Source organism: Talpa occidentalis, unplaced genomic scaffold (genome assembly GCF_014898055.3).
Source record: "Talpa occidentalis isolate TD23 unplaced genomic scaffold, MPIMG_talOcc4v2.1 talOcc4.9, whole genome shotgun sequence".
Taxonomy (NCBI): domain Eukaryota; kingdom Metazoa; phylum Chordata; class Mammalia; order Eulipotyphla; family Talpidae; genus Talpa; species Talpa occidentalis.
In genome coordinates, this window is record NW_023605305.1 from 1247656 (window position 1) to 1264610 (window position 16955).

Here is a 16955-nt window from a genome sequence, read left to right on the forward strand (position 1 = left end):
CGCCAGCCGCGCTAGCCCTGGTCACGGCTCTTCCTCGCGGTCACTTTGCACCGTCCTCCCGCACTGAGCGGGGGTGCCCCTGCCCTGCAGACGGGGGTCCCGCCTCCCGCGCCTAAAGGCAGGAGCGCCGGAGGGGGGGCGCTGGCCGGCGGGGAGGCCGGAGGCCGGGAGGGCGGGTCAGCTCCGCGGGCAGCACCCCCAGCGGGGGCGGGGCGAGGCAGGGGCGGCCCTCGCGGGGGGGGGCGCGGGGGGCGGCGGCTCACCCCGGGCGGGGCGCTGGCGGAGGGGCCGAGGCTTCGAGCCGGGAGGGCCCGGGGTGGAGGCTCGCGGAGCCCCGGCCGCGCGCAGAGCCCCGAGCCCCGCGTGGCCGCCCTGGGCTGCGAGCGCCGGGCTGGGCGCGGGGTGCCGGGGCGGGGGGCGCGGCCAGGGCGCCCCGTCCGACGCAGCCCCTGCCGCCCGGGGAGCCGGCCCGCGCCCCCGCCTGCGGCCTCGGCCTCTGGGGGCGCGCAAGGCCCGGGGAGGCGGCTGGGCCCGGCGGTGGCGACGCCCCTCCGGCCGGGCGCCCCCCGCTGCGAAGGGGCGGCGAGGTCCGCGCGTCGGGGCCGCCCGCGGGCCTGCCCCTGCCCGGAGGGCTTCCTGGAGGCGGCGGCACGGAACAGGCCGGCCGCGGCGGGGCGTGGGCAGCGGAGGGCGCGGCGGGTCACGTGGGCGGGGCCGTGACGTCGCGCACGGCCAGGTGCCCGGGACGCCCGGCCGGCCCCCCGCGGGCGCACCTGGCGGGCCGGAGCCTCCGGCCGCGCAGGAAGTGGCGGGCGGGGCGGGGCGGGGCGGGGCCAGCGCGACCTGCGCGCCGGAGGCTGCCCCGCCAGGGCCCGAGCCTGCGGCTGCCGCCCCGCCTCGGCCCGGGCCCGTCGCGCGCCCTCCGCCCCGCGGCGCAGGGAAGCTGGGCGGCAGGTGAGGCTGGGACACCCACAGGTGAGCCGTGGGCGCGCAGGTGAGCGTGGGGCTGGGGTGAGCAGATGAGCCTGGGGAGCAGGTGAGCGGGGTGGGGCGTGGGGGGGCCTGGGGAGAGGAGCGGACCCTGGCGCCACTCCTACTCCCATTCAGCTCCCCCCAAGCAGTGGCCCCGCTCGGGGTCTGCCGAACTGTCCCCTCCTCCCGCAGGCACTGAGGCTCGGGGCTGCGGAGGGGCGGAGCCCACGGCCCGAGCCGGCGGGCTGGAGACCCGGACCCCACCCACTCGGCCCGTCCCAGCCCCTCCCTCGCTGCCCAGGGGAGCCGTCTCTAGACCGGGCAGGGAGGCCCCTTGCGGGCCCCCAGGACCTTTGAGCATGAACCCCCCAAGGTCTCTGGAGCACCTGCTGTCGAAATGCTTGGGCCCCAACAGTCAGTGGCCCTGAGAATCAGGGTCCTCCCCACAGCCAACCGAGCACCCCCACCTTGTGCCAGTCCCTGGGGGCAGGGAGGGGCCCCAGCAGGGCCGAGGGTCACTTAGAAGGCTTGGGTCCCCCCGGTCTCTGCGTCTGGGGAGCAAGGATCCTCTTGAGATTTGGGGGAGCCCTGCCCCCGGCCTGGGGCCTCTCATCCCACTGGGCCGGGCCCAAGTCTTCCCTCAGCCCTCCAGGTCCACAGTCCATGCCTCCAGGGGGGCTCAGGGAGGATCCCGCCCCTGCGTGTGTACCCCGACTCCCCCGTGGCCAGTGCACAGGGGTGGGGACCCCGGATCAAATCCTGGCTCCGCGCAAACCCAGGCAAGGTTCCTGAGCCCCTGGACCCGCTTCCTCACCTGTGAAATGGGGAGGGGTGGCCTCTGCGGGGGCCCAACCCAGCCACAACCCACTGCCTGGGGTGCCGTGACCACGAACCCCTCAGAGCCACGGGGTGTGGCTAGAGGTGGGGTCTGGGGGGCTGCCCGGAAGCAGTGAGGCCTTAATCACTGGAACCTGCGGGGGAGGGTGCCCCTGCCTCCCTGCCGCTGCCTCTGGAGAGCCTGTCTGGGGGGGTCTTTGCAGGGAGTCCCGTTGCGGGGACTCTGGCCCTGGCGGGGGCCCTGCCCCCCTGAGGCAGCAGGTGTGGGTTCCCTCACCCGCCCCCAGGGAGGCCGTCCGGGGTGGCCCGACAGGCCAGGCGCTCACCCCATCCGAGTCCTGGCATTTTACTTTCGGTTTCCAGCTGGGTCTCGCTGTGTCCCTGCCGGGGCTGGCGAGACACCCGTGCCCGCAGCGTGACCGGGTCTGGGCGGCGCGACCGGGGGCGGCGTCCCCGCTGTACCTGCTCCCACGCCTCCGGAAGTTGGGTGGCAGGACCCCAGGGCGAGCAGCGCTGGCAGGAGGCCTGCTCCCCGAGTGGCCTCGCCTGGCCGGGCCGGCCCGGGGCGTCTGGGGTCAGCGCCGGGCGAGGAGCTGGGGCTGGGCCTTGGGGTGCTGGGTGGGAGGGGCGAGGGGCCCTGGCCCCGCTCCTGCCCGGCCGGGCCGGCTGGTAGTCTCCGCTGCCCCCCTGAGGGCCGCCCCAGGGAGTGGAGAATTTCCGGTCGTGGCCGTCCCTGTGGGCATGGGCAGCACCAGAGCGGCCAGTGGCCGGCCCAGCTGTGACCACCAAGGACATCTCAAGACGCTGCAGTGTCCCCAGAGCAGAGCCTCATGGCCCCCTCGCCGGGCCGTCTGTCCGCGCTGTGCTGGCAGCCACAGCCTGCGTCCTGGGCCCCGCCCGAGCTCGGCCGGGCAGGGTTACCCAGCACAAGGCCGGCATTGTGGGTGCAGACGACCTGAGCAGGGGCCGGGTCGGGCCCCAGCGGGGCGGCAGAGCTAGAGATGTCCGAGCAAGGAGGGCCCCCGTCCTGTCCACAGAGAGCTGCTGTGCCTGCGCCCCGGCCAGACCTGGGGACCGTGGTCTTGGGGGCTGAGACCCAGGGAGGGGAGGGAGCAGGGTTGGGCTGCAGGGCCCGAGGGCTGGCCGGGCTGGAGCAGCCAGGGCGGGGCCACCGCAGCTTAGGACGGCAGGGACCCGCCTGACCCTACCCAATCACCCCGGCCACCGCCTGCGCGGTCCCGAGTGCCCTGCCCACCCCGCGCCTGTGCTGGGGACACGAGGGACTGTTTCGCGGAGAGGAAAGCGCCAGGTGTGGCTTCCCAGGGCTCAGCCATTGGGTCCTCCAGGCCAGCCTGAGCAGAAGCAGCAGGAGGCCCCTCGGGGTCAGGGAGGCCTGGTGGTGTCCTGGCCGAGGCAAGTGTGTGCTGAGTCGGGGCTGGGCCGTGTAGGAGAATCGCATCCAGGGCGGAGCCACAGCCCCCGTGTCCCCCTTCCGCTTGGGGCCTCGGGCGCATGCACAGGAGGTCATCCTGCCCCTGGAGGGCCCGCACACAGGGTGGACAGCACAGCCTCCCCGCTGGGCCCTCCCTGTGGCCCACGCGGCCACTGCAGGTGTCAGGCCCACCGGGACATGGCTGCCCCCGCCTGCGTGGCTGAGGGCGCTGGAAGAGGCCAGAACTCCAGGCACAGGGTGCCCTGCGGGGCCAGCTGGTCAGTAGAGAGGCCCCATGCAGAGGGCCTGTCTGCTCACCTCGCGCCCAAACCAGGCCTCCCCCAGTGGTGCCTGCCTCCCGCCTGCCAGCAGCAGCCTGCGGGGAAAGGCCGGGGCCTGAGTGAGGCCTGGGGAAGCCGGACCCGGCCCAGAGAAGGGCTTCTGCCTGGGTCTGGGCGGTGCAGACGCAGCCCCTCTGCAGCTGGGGCAGCCGGGCGCGGGGGTGCTGGCTCTCTGCAGTTTCTGGGAAGAGGGGAAGATTTGGGACCCTCCATAGAGCTGGGGGGGCAGGGAGCAGAGCCGTCGGAAGCTGGGACATAGCCCCGAGTGTCAGCGGGCAGCGCTGGCCTGGACGGGGCACGTGGCCGGGGGTACACGCAGCCTGGGAGCCTCAGGCCCGGGGGCACAGGCGGCCCTGCAGGCAGGAGGCATCCCCACAGGGCCCGGGAGGCTTGGTCCAAATCCCGGGAGGCCAATCAGATGTCCCCGCTGCGGTCGGCGGTGGGGGCCGGAGCAGAGGCCCAGGCTCGGACCCAGCCCAGGAGCAGCCCAGGAGACGGGCGGCACCGCCTGAGCCCCGGGGGAGGCGGACGGGGCCGGAAGCACCAGCCCCCGGCGGGGAAGGGAGGCCTTGGGGGTGAGAGGGGACGCAGGGGTCTCCAAAGACCCGGGACCCTCATCTTGACTGACAAAGGGACAGCCTGAGCCAGGTCACGGCGTCCGGAATGCTGGGGAGATGAGAGGGGCGCGCCGGGGGAACGCCGGGGAATCATTAACAGGGCGGCTGGGCGGGTGGAGGCCGGTGCTCGGAGGGAGGCTGCACGGAGGGAGGCGAGGCGGCAGCGGAGCCCGGCCCCGGGGGACCGGCAGCCACACTGGGCAGGCTCCGGTCTCCTTGGGTTCTGTCCCTGCGGGCGTTGGCGCTAGGCCGCTGGGTGCGGCCACCCTGCTGGGAACGGAGGTCACGCCCTCGGCGCGGCTGGCCAGACAGGTTCCCGCCGAGACCTTCACCCGGGGCAGACTTTGCCCTCTGCGGGGAGCGGCCCTGGCCTGGCCCACCACCACGGCTCGCAGGGGCCGGGGTCCAGGGCGGAGGGCGGAGGAGGGACAGGGATGGGCAGCGGGGGAGCCGCTGGCCCAGGATGGCAGCGGGGCGCAGCCGGGCAGGCTGCTGCGGGGGAGGCCGCCGTACCCTCCGGCTGGCGCTGGGTGGGAGCAGGCGGGTCTAAAGAGCCGCCCTCGGCGACCAGCTGCAGCAGCCAAGTCAGCACGGGCAGGCTCCGCCCCGGTGCCCCCGCGGCCCGCTCAGAACATCCCCAGGAATGCGGGGACTGTCCTCCAGCGTGGGGGTGGCCGCAGCCCCGGGGCAGCCCCTGCACTGGGAGGCCCAGCCTCGCACCTGCCCCGGAGGGGACGCGAGCCGCGGCCGGGGGCTGCGCCACTGCTGTCACTGGGTGGTGCGCGTGGCCAGTCCGGCCCTGGGGTGGGGATGCCCTGCAGGGAAGCTCTGGACTCCGGACACCCAGGCCCCAGACTGCACAGTGGGCTCGGGCTGGGGCCCTGGGACGGTGGGTGCTGGGGGAGCCCCATGGGCCTGGTCGCCTCGGCTGCGGGTCCCGGCCACCGGCCTCCCTCCCGGTAGACTCCGAGGTCCACACTCTCCCGGGCCCCAGGGGCCACGTGGGCAGGCCTGCGACGTGGGGCCTCATCTTCCCGCCCGAAACAGGCTCCGGGCCGGCCATGTGTGCAGGTGTGGAGGGCGTGGGGCCGTCTTTGTTTTCTCAGAGTTACAGGGGCAGAGCCGTGTGCGTCCCGTTACGCTGCGGCCCGCGGCCACCTGGTGCCCTCGGGACTGCTGGTGCCCTCGGCGGAGCCCTGCGGGGACCGGGGCCTGGGCGCCTGGCCTCACCCTGCCCTTCCCTGCAGGACCCGTGCGCCCAGCATGGCACAGCGGCACTCGGACAGCTCCTTGGAGGAGAAGCTTCTGGAAAGCCGCTTCCACTCGGAGCTGTGGCTTGATGCCGAGGGATGCCCGGCGTCCAGCCTCCCCGTGGTCCGGGGTGCCCTGCAGACCAGGGACAGCGGCAGCTCCCCACTCCATTACCCGGCGGCCCCACCTCCATCCCCCGAGGGCGAGGCCCCTTGGACTGTCGTCCTGAGCACCCAGAGCCCCGCGGCCCTCAAGATGGGCACCCAGCAGCTGATTCCCCGGAGCCTGGCTGTGTCCAGCAAGGCTAAGGCCCCTGCCCGCCACCAGAGCTTCGGGGCGGCAGTGCTCAGCAAGGAGGCTGCCCGGCGGGCCCCCCGACTGCACCCGGCCCCCAGCTTCTCCCTGGATGACATGGACGTGGACACCGGCCCTGGAGGGTTGCTGAGACGAAATCTGCGGAACCAGTCCTACCGGGCGGCCATGAAGAGCCTGGGGAGTCCAGGCAGCGAGGGGGGCCCCGTTCGGCTCACCCCCAAACTCCAGGCTCTGGCTGAGGAGCCCAGCCAGCCTCCTGCTCGGTGCCCAGCCAAAAATAAGGTAGGAGACCCGTCCGCCCGGACAGCGGGGAGGGGGCTGTGCCTGGAGGGCCCTCGGAGACAGGCCAGGGACTGACGTCACGTCACATTCGTCCCTGAGCTACGCCTGTGAGCACCTACTGTGTGCGGCCACGTGTGCACACTGGCTGCACGCAGGCATCTTTGAGCACCGACTACGTGCAAGCAATTGTGAGCACCTACTGTGTGCGGCCACTAGTGAGCACCGGCTGTGTGCAGGCAACTGTGAGCACCAGCTGTGTGCCGGTTCCTGGCAGCTTCCTCCAGGCTGGGCGTAGAGCATGGCTGTCCCCACCTGCAGGGAGGCAGCTGAGGCCCAGAAAGGCCAAGGTTTTCTCCAGGGGCCCCTGGCGTCCTCGCTTAGCCAGCGGGGACAGTCTCTGCGCCCCAGGGGCTGGTCCCGCCTCTGCTGGGACCCTCTGCCATGCTGCTGCCCCAGCGGCTGCCTCTGCCCTGGGCTCCTGCCCAGACCACGAGCTGCGGCCCCCGCGGGGGAGAAGCTGAGGCCCTGTCAGGGTGCTGCCTCTGGCCCCCCGCCCGTGCGCTGAGGGGCTGAAGGGGGCCTACAGCGGGGCCCTGTAGGACCCCTCTCCACCCCCCCGGCTGCCCAGCACTCGCTGTGGGTGCTGCTGGGGTGCCGAGGTGGCCCAGGAACCGGGCCGAGGACCGGGCTGGGGTGCTCAGGAGGCCGCACAGCAGGAGGAGGGGCTCAGAGCGGGGCAGGGGTCCTGGGGGAAGGAGGATCAAATCAGCCAGGCGGGGGAGGTGCCCAGGCAGCAGGATGTACCCCGGTCTGAGGGCGGGCCCGGGGCACAGGGGCGGGCCGAAGCAGTTTTCAGGCCCAAACTCGTCCCAGAAGCCGGCTCCTGATTTCCTGCAGCCGCCCCCCGCCGGGGAAATGGTGTCTGGGCTGGCAGCCGGCGGGCCCAGGACCAGGGTGGCTCCCCACAGCCTCTGCTGTCCTGCGCCAGCTCTTGGGGCCCCAGGCCCGTGCAGACAGTGGGCTGGGGGACCCCACTTGTCACTGCTTTCCCTGCTACCACCCCCGCCCCCCGGGCTCCCCAGGGCTCTGAGACGGCCCAGGCCTCCCACGCGCACCTTCTCCGTCCTCTCCCAGACACACCGTCCTGCCTGGGCATCTCTCCAGGCACACTGTCCTGAGCAGCCCCTGGACCCGTTCACCCCTGCGGCCTCTTCCAGGCAGCCCTCCTGGACTGCCCATGCTGCTGCCTGCCCAGAGTCCCCCCTCCAGCCCGTCTGTCTGCCCAGCCCCCTTGCTGACCTGACTCCTCTGTGGGCCTGGCAGTGACCAAAGGCTTCTCTGCCTGGCGGTGCCTCCGGCTGGGGCCTGGGCCCGGGTGGAGCAGTAGCTGGCCCTGCTGACCACTGGTTTCTGTGTCTCCCTGTAGAAGACGCTGGGGCGGAAACGCGCACACAAGGGCTCCTTCAAGGACGGTGAGTGGCTGACACGGCCTGTCCTGCGCGGAGCTGGCCCTGCAGAGACCCCTGCCGGGCAGGGGTGGAGCTCGGTGGCAGAGAACGTGCCATATGGGGCTCCGGGACAGGCCACATCACTCTGAAGGGCTAAGGAAGGTCTAGGAAGTTCTCTGGACTCCCTCCTGCCCAGGACAGAGCCCCACGCACCCTCAGAGGCCGTTGTCAGCCCCAGAGTGTGCACCGGCCCGGGGGTCATCAAGGGACCAGGGCAGATGGGTACTGGCTAGCAACGGGCATCATTGCCATCCAGGGGAGCCAGGCGTTGGGGCCCCAGAGCAGCATTCAGCCTGCTGGGGCACCCCTGGGACCACAGAGGAGGTTGATCATAGGCGCCCCCAGCCAGGAGAGTACCCAGTGGGCCCGGGAGGCTGGGACCTCAGGCTGGGCACAGGCCCTCAGCCAGGACAGGCCCTGGCAGTGCCGCCCTCTGTAGACAGTCACAGTTGGGGGTGCAGGCCCTGTGGGCCCTGGGCTCAGCCACAGGCTGCAGCAGCAAGGTCCCGGTTGGTGCAGGACGGACAGGTGTGCCGGCCTCGCTGCTCCCCTCACGAGTGCCCGGAGCCACAACCAGCCCGACCTTGGGCTGTAGGGGGTATGACCACTGCAGAGCCAGAGGGGGGCTGGCAGCCCTGGACTGAGGGCACAGCACACCCAGGGCCCTACGGACAGCCCGGCCCCAGGTCTGCCCCGCCTGCTTCCGGGGTGACAATGCCACATTCCACACCCCCACCGGAACCGCCATCCTGGCCCACCGCAGAGCCGTGGGTGATCCCGAAGGGCCTGCTCTGGGGGTCCCTGTGCCGCCGACGGTCCAGGGGGCCCCGGGGTTGACACAGCCCCTCCTCCCAGACCCCCGGTTCTACCAGGAAATCCGGGAGCGGGGCCTGAACACCAGCTTTGAGTCAGACGACGACTTGCTGGACGAGCCTTCCAGCCCCGACAGGACCCGGAGCGTGGGAGCCCCCATTGTGGTCCAGAACTTCCGGCCCCCGCAGGTGACCTGGAGCCAGCTCCCGGAGGTAGGGCGGCCCTGCCAGGCCCCAGGGGAGGGTCTCGGGGACACCGGCAGCAGGACACCCCCATGCACCCCTCAGTGTGCCGGTGTCTGGTGGGGGGACAGGCCTCCGTGATGAGCAGCTGTGCCCCGGCCTGTGCCCCCAGGTGGTAGAGTCTGGCATCCTGGACACGCTGCCAGCTGAGGAGCGCAAGAGGCAGGAGGTGAGGGGTGTGGGGTGCCACCACCATGGACCTCATGACACTCGGGGCCCCGCGTTTCCCCCAGGCCAGGCCCCTAAGTAGTGGCGACACCCTGGGCGGGAGAGGGGGCAGCCCTCGGGCAGGGGAGAGATCTTGGCCAGCGACACAGCCTAGGAGCCACCCAGTGCGAACCCCAAGCCCCACCTGCCCCCCCACAGCCCCACCTGCCCCCATGGCCCCTGTTGTGTCCCTGTGGCCTGAGTCCAGCCAGTGGGGCTGAGGCCGCGCTGCTGTCCTCCCCAGGCCATCTTCGAGATCCTCACGTCCGAGTTCTCGTACCAGCACAGCCTGGGCATCCTGGTGGCCGAGTTCCTGCAGAGCTTGGAGCTGCGCACCACCATGACGCCCATGGAGCACCACCACCTCTTCTCCAACGTCCTGGACGTGCAGAGCGCCAGCCAGCGGTGGGCGGCCCGGGGCGGTGGCATGTGGCCGAGGGCGGCGGCGGGCTGGCTTAGGCCCGTCTGCAACCACGGCCTCCTCGGCAGGGAACGAGCACGTGCCGACCCTGGGCCCCCACAGCGGCTCCGGGCCTCCCGGGTACCAGCACCACATGGCCTGGCCCTCCTGTCCTGCCGGGAGGCTGGGCGCAAGGCGTACGGCCGGACAGCGGCTGAGCGGCCTCCACTGTGCCCGGGGCACCCCGCGTGGCGCCATGCCAGGGCTCTGGCTGCAGGGCGGGGGTGAGAAGGGGGCCGTGCCTGCCACGGCTGGGTGTGCACCTGTGTGGGCTCAGTCCGCTGACCCTAGTGCCAGTGATCCCGCCCAACTCACCAGGCCTTGGCATGCCCCCGAAGCAATGGGCAAGTCCCACCGGCCCCCAGAACACTGGGGGGCCGAACCCCTGACTGAGCACCCCCAGTCTGCTCCCTGGGGAAGTTCAGGGCCATGGGGTGGGGCCATCCTGGACAGGCCATGGGAAGGTCACCACCCCACCCAGCAGGGCCAGTGCGGCGGCTGCCTCTCCACCTGGCGCTGACCGCAGGCTGCCAAACTCGGGTGCCCGCACCAGGCGGGGCCAGCAGTCAGCACCTGTGTCTGATCCCCCAGCGCCCCATGCTGGGATCTCGGCCCCCCGCAGGGCTCAGGCAGCTCTTGGCCACTCCCAGCGGCGCCCCAAGCATCGACTGTTCCGGGTCAGTGAGTGCTGACCCCCCCGTGGGTGGAGAGTGAGGCGGGGGTCAGTGAGCGGGAGCTGGGGACCCCTGCCCGCCGCCAAGCACAGGCCGCTTTCCCCTCCCTGAGACCCCGAGGCGTGTCCCTGACCAGGTCCCCAGAGCCCACCATCCTCAGGGCCCGGGCCAGGTAGTTGGGGTCGCCGCCTCCCAGCTGCCCACCGCGGTTGTGTGAGGCCGTGGGGCCGAGGTGGCTCCTGTGCCCTCAGGGCTGGTGCCCGCCGCCCTCCCTGCAGCCTGCAGTCACGGTGCCGGGTCCGCGCTCACACCGCAGCCCCACCTGGCGGGGCCACTGGTCAGGGCACCCGCAGACACCTGGTCACTGCCCGCGGGGTGGGGCTCTCAGGGCCCCCGCGAGGGGTCTGCCCCCCGAGGTCAGGCGGCCTCGTTTCCCAGCAGGCGCGGGGCCCGGCTTGGCAGGCCTTCGCCGGGGAGAGGCCGCTGGGGTGGAGCCCGGGGCTGCACCTAGGAGCTGGCCTGGGAGGGGCTTCTCGGGGGACAGTAGTCAGCATGTGGGAGCGGCTCCGAGGCCAGGGCCCAGATGGTGCCTCGTGTGTCCGGCAGCTGACCACGCACTCCTCCCCCAGGGGCAGACCCTGGGCAGGCCCGGGGCCAGCACTGCTGGACGTTGGCACCGTCATCCTCACCTCCCCAGGAGACGTCAAGGTGGCCCCCGCAGAAGCGGGGTGTGAGGGGGGTTGTGGATGAGTCACCAGAGCCCAGGCCCGCCCGCTGGCCCCTGCCTGGCCCCGAACTGGGCACAGGGTGCTGGTGGTCCTGACCCGGGTCTCAGGGCATCAAGTCCAAGGTCAGCCTCTGTCCCGCCCGCTTGCCGGGCCTCTGCCGGGACTGGGGCGCGGCAGGGGGAGGGCGGGGCGTGGGTTGGGGGGCGCAGGCCTCACCTGCAGCCCCGCAGGTTCTTCGAGGACCTGGAGCGGCGGCACAAGGAGCAGGTGTGCGTGGAGGACATCAGCGACCTGCTGCTGGAGCACGCGGAGCACCACTTCCAGCCCTACGTCGTGTACTGCGCCAACGAGCTGTACCAGCAGCGCGCCCTGCAGCAGCTGCAGTGAGTGCGGGGCCGGGGCGCCGGGCGGCGCCCCCTGGCCCGGCTGACCGCTCTCTCTTGCAGAAACAACAACGCCGCCTTCCGCGAGGCCCTGCGGGTGATCGAGACGCGGCCGGCGTGCGGGGGCCTGCCCGTGCTCTCCTTCCTCATCCTCCCCATGCAGAGGGTGACCCGGCTGCCCCTGCTGACCGACGTGAGTACCGGCCCTCCGCCCGCGCCTGGCCTGTGGGTGCGGGCATCTTGGGGACAGTGGGGAGCCTTTCTGGCCGCCTCTAATCCCCACGCCCCTGCCGAGCTCTTGGGCAGCTCCAGCACCCCACCCCAGCGGCTTCAGCACCCCCCAAGCTTCCCCACTCGTGACAGCTCATGAGGCCTTTCCACGCAGGGAGCCAGGTGGGGCCTCCGGCCTGTGGGCATCACTGCTGGGCTGCTGAGGCCCTTGGCCTCGTGGGCCCCAGAGGCCCTGACCCCCCGCTGTCCACGTTGAGTGGGTGGAGAGGGGCTTGGAGGGGGCGCCCAGAGTGGCTCGTGTCTGTGAGGCACCGGCTCATGGGAAGGGGCGTGTGGGTGTGAGGTGCTCAAACGGGACACGGGAGCCCCCAGCACATGCATGTACGCAGGCGTGCACCCCCCGCGCGTGCAGACGCAGGTGACCCGGGCGTCCCCAGCGCGCACGTGCAGACGCTCCCACCTGCACACAGGCCGGCACCAGCTGGGCCCTGAGACCACCGCAGGAGCTTGGGGGGACCCTTTCTCAGCCGAATGGGGCCTCGGGGTGGGGGGCTCTGGGATGTATAGAAGTGGGGGCTTCGGTGGCCTCCCCAGGCTGGACCTGGAGGCCAAGGACTGAAATGGTGGGCAGGTACCAACTCCTGTGCCCACCTGGCCAGCAGACCCGCTGGGGGGCCTACCCCCTGCAGGCCCCTAAACCTCGGGCGCGGGAGGGCATGCGGCACCTCACGCCCGGCGTCCCTCCGCAGACGCTCTGTGTCAAGAGCCAGGGCCACCCGCAGAGGTATAGCGCCGCCTGCCGCGCCCTCAAGGCCATCAGCAAGGTGAGGCGGGGCTGCCGCCTGGCAGAGGTGGGGTGCTCCCGGGTGCCCACCCCAGCCCCCGGTGCTGACGGGAACACTGAGGCCCGCGGGAGCGCGCGTGCAGTCCGTGAGCCGCGGGGCGGGCACCCAGGGACCGGCCTGCCCCTGTGCACGCAGCTGGTGAAGAAGTGCAACGAGGGCGCCCAGCAGATGCAGCGCACGGAGCAGATGTACACGCTGCACACGCAGCTGGACTTCAGCAGGGTCAAGGTGGGCGCGTGAGTGCGGGTGTGTGCAGGTGCGTGGGGGCACAGGCAGGCCCGCGTGTGCGTGCAGGTGTGTGTGCTTGTTGTCAGTGTGCACACGTGTGCACACATCTGGGCTGGAGTCCACCTGTGTGAGCACATGCATGTGTGAGCACTGGGTCCGGGCCTGGGCCTGCACGCCCCCCCGTCAGCACCGTGCTATGGGGTCCCAGCCCCCCACTGAGAGCTGGAGAGGGCCCTGGGGTGGTGCCTGGGAGGCCTGGGGCTTGGCCCAGTTTCCCTCTCTGGGGGTTCCTTTGGGCCCACACCCTCAGGCCCGCAGGACAGGACAGACAGGCCCTGAGTGGCTAGTGGGGGGCAGCGGGCCTGAGGGCTGCCCCTGGGCCAGAGACCCTTGCTGGCTGTGCGGGGCCCCTGGGTCAGGCTCCCCTGGCGTGGAACGGCACTTCAGCTGCCCCCCCACCACCACTCGAGCAGGGCTCAGGCTGCTGCCCACTTCCCTGGACCAGCCCCAGAGGCGTAGCAGGCCAGGGCCCCACCCTGCCGTACCCCAGGCCATTCAGGCCGCCTCCCCGGGGGCCCAGTGGCAAGCACAGAGCAGCCTCGCCCCTGCTGGTGTGTCTGCAGGAGGCTGGGGCTCAGCAGGCGCTGGGCAGAGCGGGAGGACGAGGGATGGACGGAAGCTCAGAGGTCCGGGGTGAGGGGAGCAGGTGGGCCAGGGAGGGCTTCCCGGAGGAGACTCCTCCTCGTCCCGGCAGCGAGTCTTGTGTGCAGTGAAACACCCGCAGCGGAGCAAGAGCCCAGCCCAGCCCACCTGAGCCCCGGGGGTGGGGGGGAGCAGCATAGCCAGGCAGGTGCTGGGGGGTCGGGTTCCAGGGTCCCAACAGGGGGTGTTGAAATCGGGCCTGCTGGGGGCCGAGCTAGTGGGTACCCAGCCCAGCGCCCCACCCCAGCTGTACTGCCCAGGGTCAGCCGTGTGGGCCCTGCTGGGCGTGGGCACCGGCCGGGCCCTCTGGGCCACCTGCCTGCTGGAGGCGGGGCCGCCTGCCCGGGCTTCTGGGAGGACTTGAGGGTCCAGGCAAGATCCAGGCGCGCCTGTCGGCGCGGGACGGGCCTGTGTCTGGGCCGGCGCAGTCCTGTCCCGCCCCGGCCCAGCTCTGGACAGTCACCGGTCTGGGAGCAGGGGTGCCCCGCCCGGCCGCCGCGCATCCGCCCCTCTCCCCCCAGAGTCTCCCGCTCATCTCCGCCTCCCGCTGGCTGCGGAAGCGCGGGGAGCTCTTGGTGGTGGAGGAGACCAGCCGCTTCCGGAAGCTGGCCGGCCGGCCCACCTGCTACCTCTTCCTCTTCAACGACTTCCTGGTGGTCACCAAGAAGAAGAGGTGGGTGTGGGCACCTGGAGACCCTGCGGGAGGCGGAGAGGGGCTCCGGCCAGCCAGCAGGACGCGGGGACCCGGCCTGAACGGCTCTGACCCAGGGCTGTGGGCACGGACCCCCCTCTGGCTGGCCCCAGAACACCCACAGTGGCCGGCCCAGCCTCTGCTGCCCCAGCTGGTCAGCGCCTCCGCCCCTCACCGGGCAGGCTCGGCTCCACACAGCCTGGGTCCACGCCCTCTGGGGCCAGGGGCCGGGGCCCGCACTCAGCGTGGGCACGGCCGCTCTCCCTGCAGCGAGGACAGCTTCGTGGTCCAGGACTACGCCCAGGTGGACGCCATCCAGGTGCAGAAGTTGGAGCCCTCAGAGTCCGCTGTGCTGGGGGGCGGCCACCGGGGCTCCTCCGTGCCGCACCCCTTCCAGGTGACGCTGCTGCACAACAGCGAGGGCCGCCAGGAGAAGATCCTGCTGTCCTGCGACTCCGCGTAAGGGGGGCCGCCGCCTGCTCCCCAGGGCCTCAGGCCCATACCCGCCCACTCCTGCCGCAGAGGGACAGCCTGGTCCTCAGCGGCCACGCCCAGTGGGACACAGCGGCCGCCATGAGGTGCTGCGGTGGGGGTGGGGGCTCCGGCGAGGGGCGGCTCGCCTGCAGTCAGGCAGTGCAAAGGCCCTGGGGCAGCAGCCCCTGCCGCCCAAGATAGCGGGGTTGCAGCATGGGGCTAGGGGGACACGAGGCCGGGAGGGCACAGGAAGGTGCCAGTGGGAAGAAGGCACGAGGGGCTCCGGGCCCCGGCTCCAGCCCCCTCCTGAGTGGAAGCCGAGGCCTTGTGTGCCAGCTAGCAAGCGCCAGGCCCGAGGCCCTGTGTCAGGAAGTAGAGCCTGGGTCCTGGGGGTCCAGCTGCCCCCAGACTCTGTGACCTGGGCAGGGGTAACCTGGGGCCAGGCCACCTGGTGGAGCCTGCCCAGAGCCGGGCCCCTGCCGTGGTGGGGGTGGGAAGCCCTGGGTGGCGCCCGCTGAGACTCCTGGCAGGGCAGACGCAGGAGAGGCCCCTGGCAGCGGGCCCTTCACCACTGCCTGCCCCACCTTGAGGGCCGTAGGGACACCTACCCTGCTCCAACGCCCAGGGCTGGGGTGATGCCAGAGGCCACCAGGCCGGCCGGCCTCACATGTGCTCTGCCCCCAGGAGCGACCGGGCACGGTGGGTCACGGCCCTCACACACCAGCAGAGGCAGGGCCCCGCCAACAAGGAAGGTGAGTGCTGCTCGCCGCCCCCCTCGCCCCCAGGTCAGAGGGAACAGCTGCAGCTGGCCTGGCCCTGGGAGGCCCGCCTGGCACAGGCCCAGCCCGCCCGGAGCCTGGCCCTCCGCAGTGTGGAGAGGGCGGCCGTGCCTATGCGGGGGGACGCTGCAGCTGTGGGGTCTGGCCAAGCTGTCACCCCGCCCTGCCAGGCCCACCTGAGCCCCAAGTGCCCTCTGCTCACGCCGGGTGCTGGCCCTGGAGGCAGGACATCTGGGGGCCCACCGAGGCCAGAGTGGGGGCTGGAGGAGGGGCCTGCTGCCCCCACGGCCCTGCCCCAACCCCTGTCTCTCCCAGACCTGCCGCAGGTGGAGGTCACCAAGGCCTACTTGGCCAAGCAGGAGGACGAGATCACGCTGCAGCAGGCCGACGTGGTGCTGGTCCTGGAGCAGGAGGACGGTGAGCGTGGCGCTGGGCGGGGCGCAGGGGCGAGGGCGCCATAACCTGACCTCACAGCCCTGCAGGGCATCCTCTAGTCCCCCGCAGGGTCCACGCCGGTTCCTGGCCCTGTCCTGGGGGGAGGGGGCACACCCGGTCCAGCCCTGTGCTCAGGACAACAGCCCAGTGTGCCCGCTCGGCCGCAGGGCCAGTGTCCACGCACCCTGCTGGGGCCAGCACCAGGACAGGGAGCAGCCCCTGGGCAGGCGGGCGGGGCTGCTCGGACCCCACACACCCCGCAGCTCAGGGGCGGCGGCGGCGTGGACATCAGGCCCAGGCCCCGCCTCACCGCCTGCGTCCGGCCCAGGCTGGCTGCACGGCGAGCGGCTGCGGGACGGAGAGGCGGGCTGGTTCCCCGAGGACGTCGCCCGCTGGATCACCAGCCGCCTGGCCCAGGAGGGCAACGTGCGCAGGATGGAGCGGCTGCGGCTGGAGACCGACGTGTAGCCGCCCCCGGCGCCCGGGCACCAGGACCACTTGCAAGTGCTGCCCAGGCTGGACCCGGCCTCTCTGGAACCCACCCGCCCGGCGCCCTGGTGCCGAGGGACACGGTGGCGCGGGCGCGTGAGGCCCTCTCCTCCCCTGTGGGACAAGGACCTCCAGTGACGGGGCGCCCCACCCCCCGAGAGAAGGGGCACGGGCGTGACCCCAGCGCCAGCACCGACTGTGACCGCACCCTTTTCCGAAGACATTAAAGTTTCATGCCTGGACCCCCACGCGACCCAGCGGTGCAGGCCGCCCAGCCCCCCACCCCGAGGCGAGGGGTCCCTGGGGCTCCGCCCAGCCCTGGCCACGGTGGGCCGTGCTCGTCGTGGCCCTGGCCCGTCTGTCCACCCGGTGCCCAGGGCAAGGCCGGGCTCCTGATGCGCCCCTCCCCCACGCAAGCATCAGCTGACCAGTGGGCTGGAGGACCCTAGGGTGTCCCAGCCCACCTGTGCCCCCAGGGCAGGCACTTGGGGGGCATGGGGGGGCAGCAGGAGACGTGTCCTCCCAACCTGGTGAGAGGGGCCGGGCGGCAGGGGCTGGGCCAGGAGGGGTCCCCACTCCCAAGAGGCCCCCCCACGTCCCCCCCCGGGGCGGTGATGTGCTTGGGGCAGGGCTCCCGGCCTTCTGAGAACCTGCCCGCGCCCCCCACTTCTGAAAGCCAGGGGTGTCTCCTCACAGCGGAGCGGGGCCATCGCGCCCCCTCGCAGCCCGGGCCAGCTCCCGAGGGAGGGTTTGAGTGGGGAGCGGAGCTGCCCGCCTGCCTGTAGACCAGGCGGGGGGCGCACGGCGGGGAAGGGGCACCCTGTGGCCTGGGGGAGCAAGGCCCAGGGCAGGGCCGGGTCCCCTGAGGTCCGTCCAGCTGCACCGTGAGCATCTCGGGCCTCCGGCTGCTGCCTGGGCACTGGCTCAGCGCCGCTTCTCCCGGGGCGCGCGGGCGGGTCTGGCCACAGGCTGTGACGCCCGCCCAGGGCCCGGGCCTTCCTTCTCGCAGCCGGCGGGCG

The 16955-nt window shown here is 72.4% G+C and overlaps 1 protein-coding gene across 1 annotated transcript; it reads left to right on the forward strand.

Annotated features, from left to right (window-relative positions):
* Positions 1–951: 951 nt before the first annotated feature.
* ARHGEF16 (Rho guanine nucleotide exchange factor 16) lies at positions 952–15915 on the forward strand. Its single transcript, XM_037500313.1, has 15 exons — positions 952–975; positions 5447–6047; positions 7474–7519; positions 8411–8580; positions 8723–8779; positions 9062–9222; positions 10910–11062; positions 11126–11255; positions 12043–12117; positions 12274–12366; positions 13590–13741; positions 14030–14218; positions 14918–14985; positions 15328–15429; positions 15776–15915. Exons 2-15 carry the CDS (start codon positions 5463–5465, stop codon positions 15913–15915), a joined length of 2121 nt encoding a protein of 706 aa, XP_037356210.1. The 5' UTR covers positions 952–975; positions 5447–5462.
* Positions 15916–16955: the final 1040 nt, after the last annotated feature.

What these genes read in the sequence shown, in the direction of transcription:
- ARHGEF16 (XM_037500313.1), top strand. Translation starts at nt 5,463, where the DNA reads ATGGCACAGCGGCACTCGGACAGCTCCTTGGAGGAGAAGCTTCTGGAA. An exon ending in GGTGCCCAGCCAAAAATAAG is followed by an intron (nt 6,048 to 7,473) that starts GTAGGAGACCCG and finishes GTCTCCCTGTAG; the next exon opens with AAGACGCTGGGGCGGAAACG. An exon ending in CGCGCCCTGCAGCAGCTGCA is followed by an intron (nt 11,063 to 11,125) that starts GTGAGTGCGGGG and finishes TCTCTCTTGCAG; the next exon opens with AAACAACAACGCCGCCTTCC.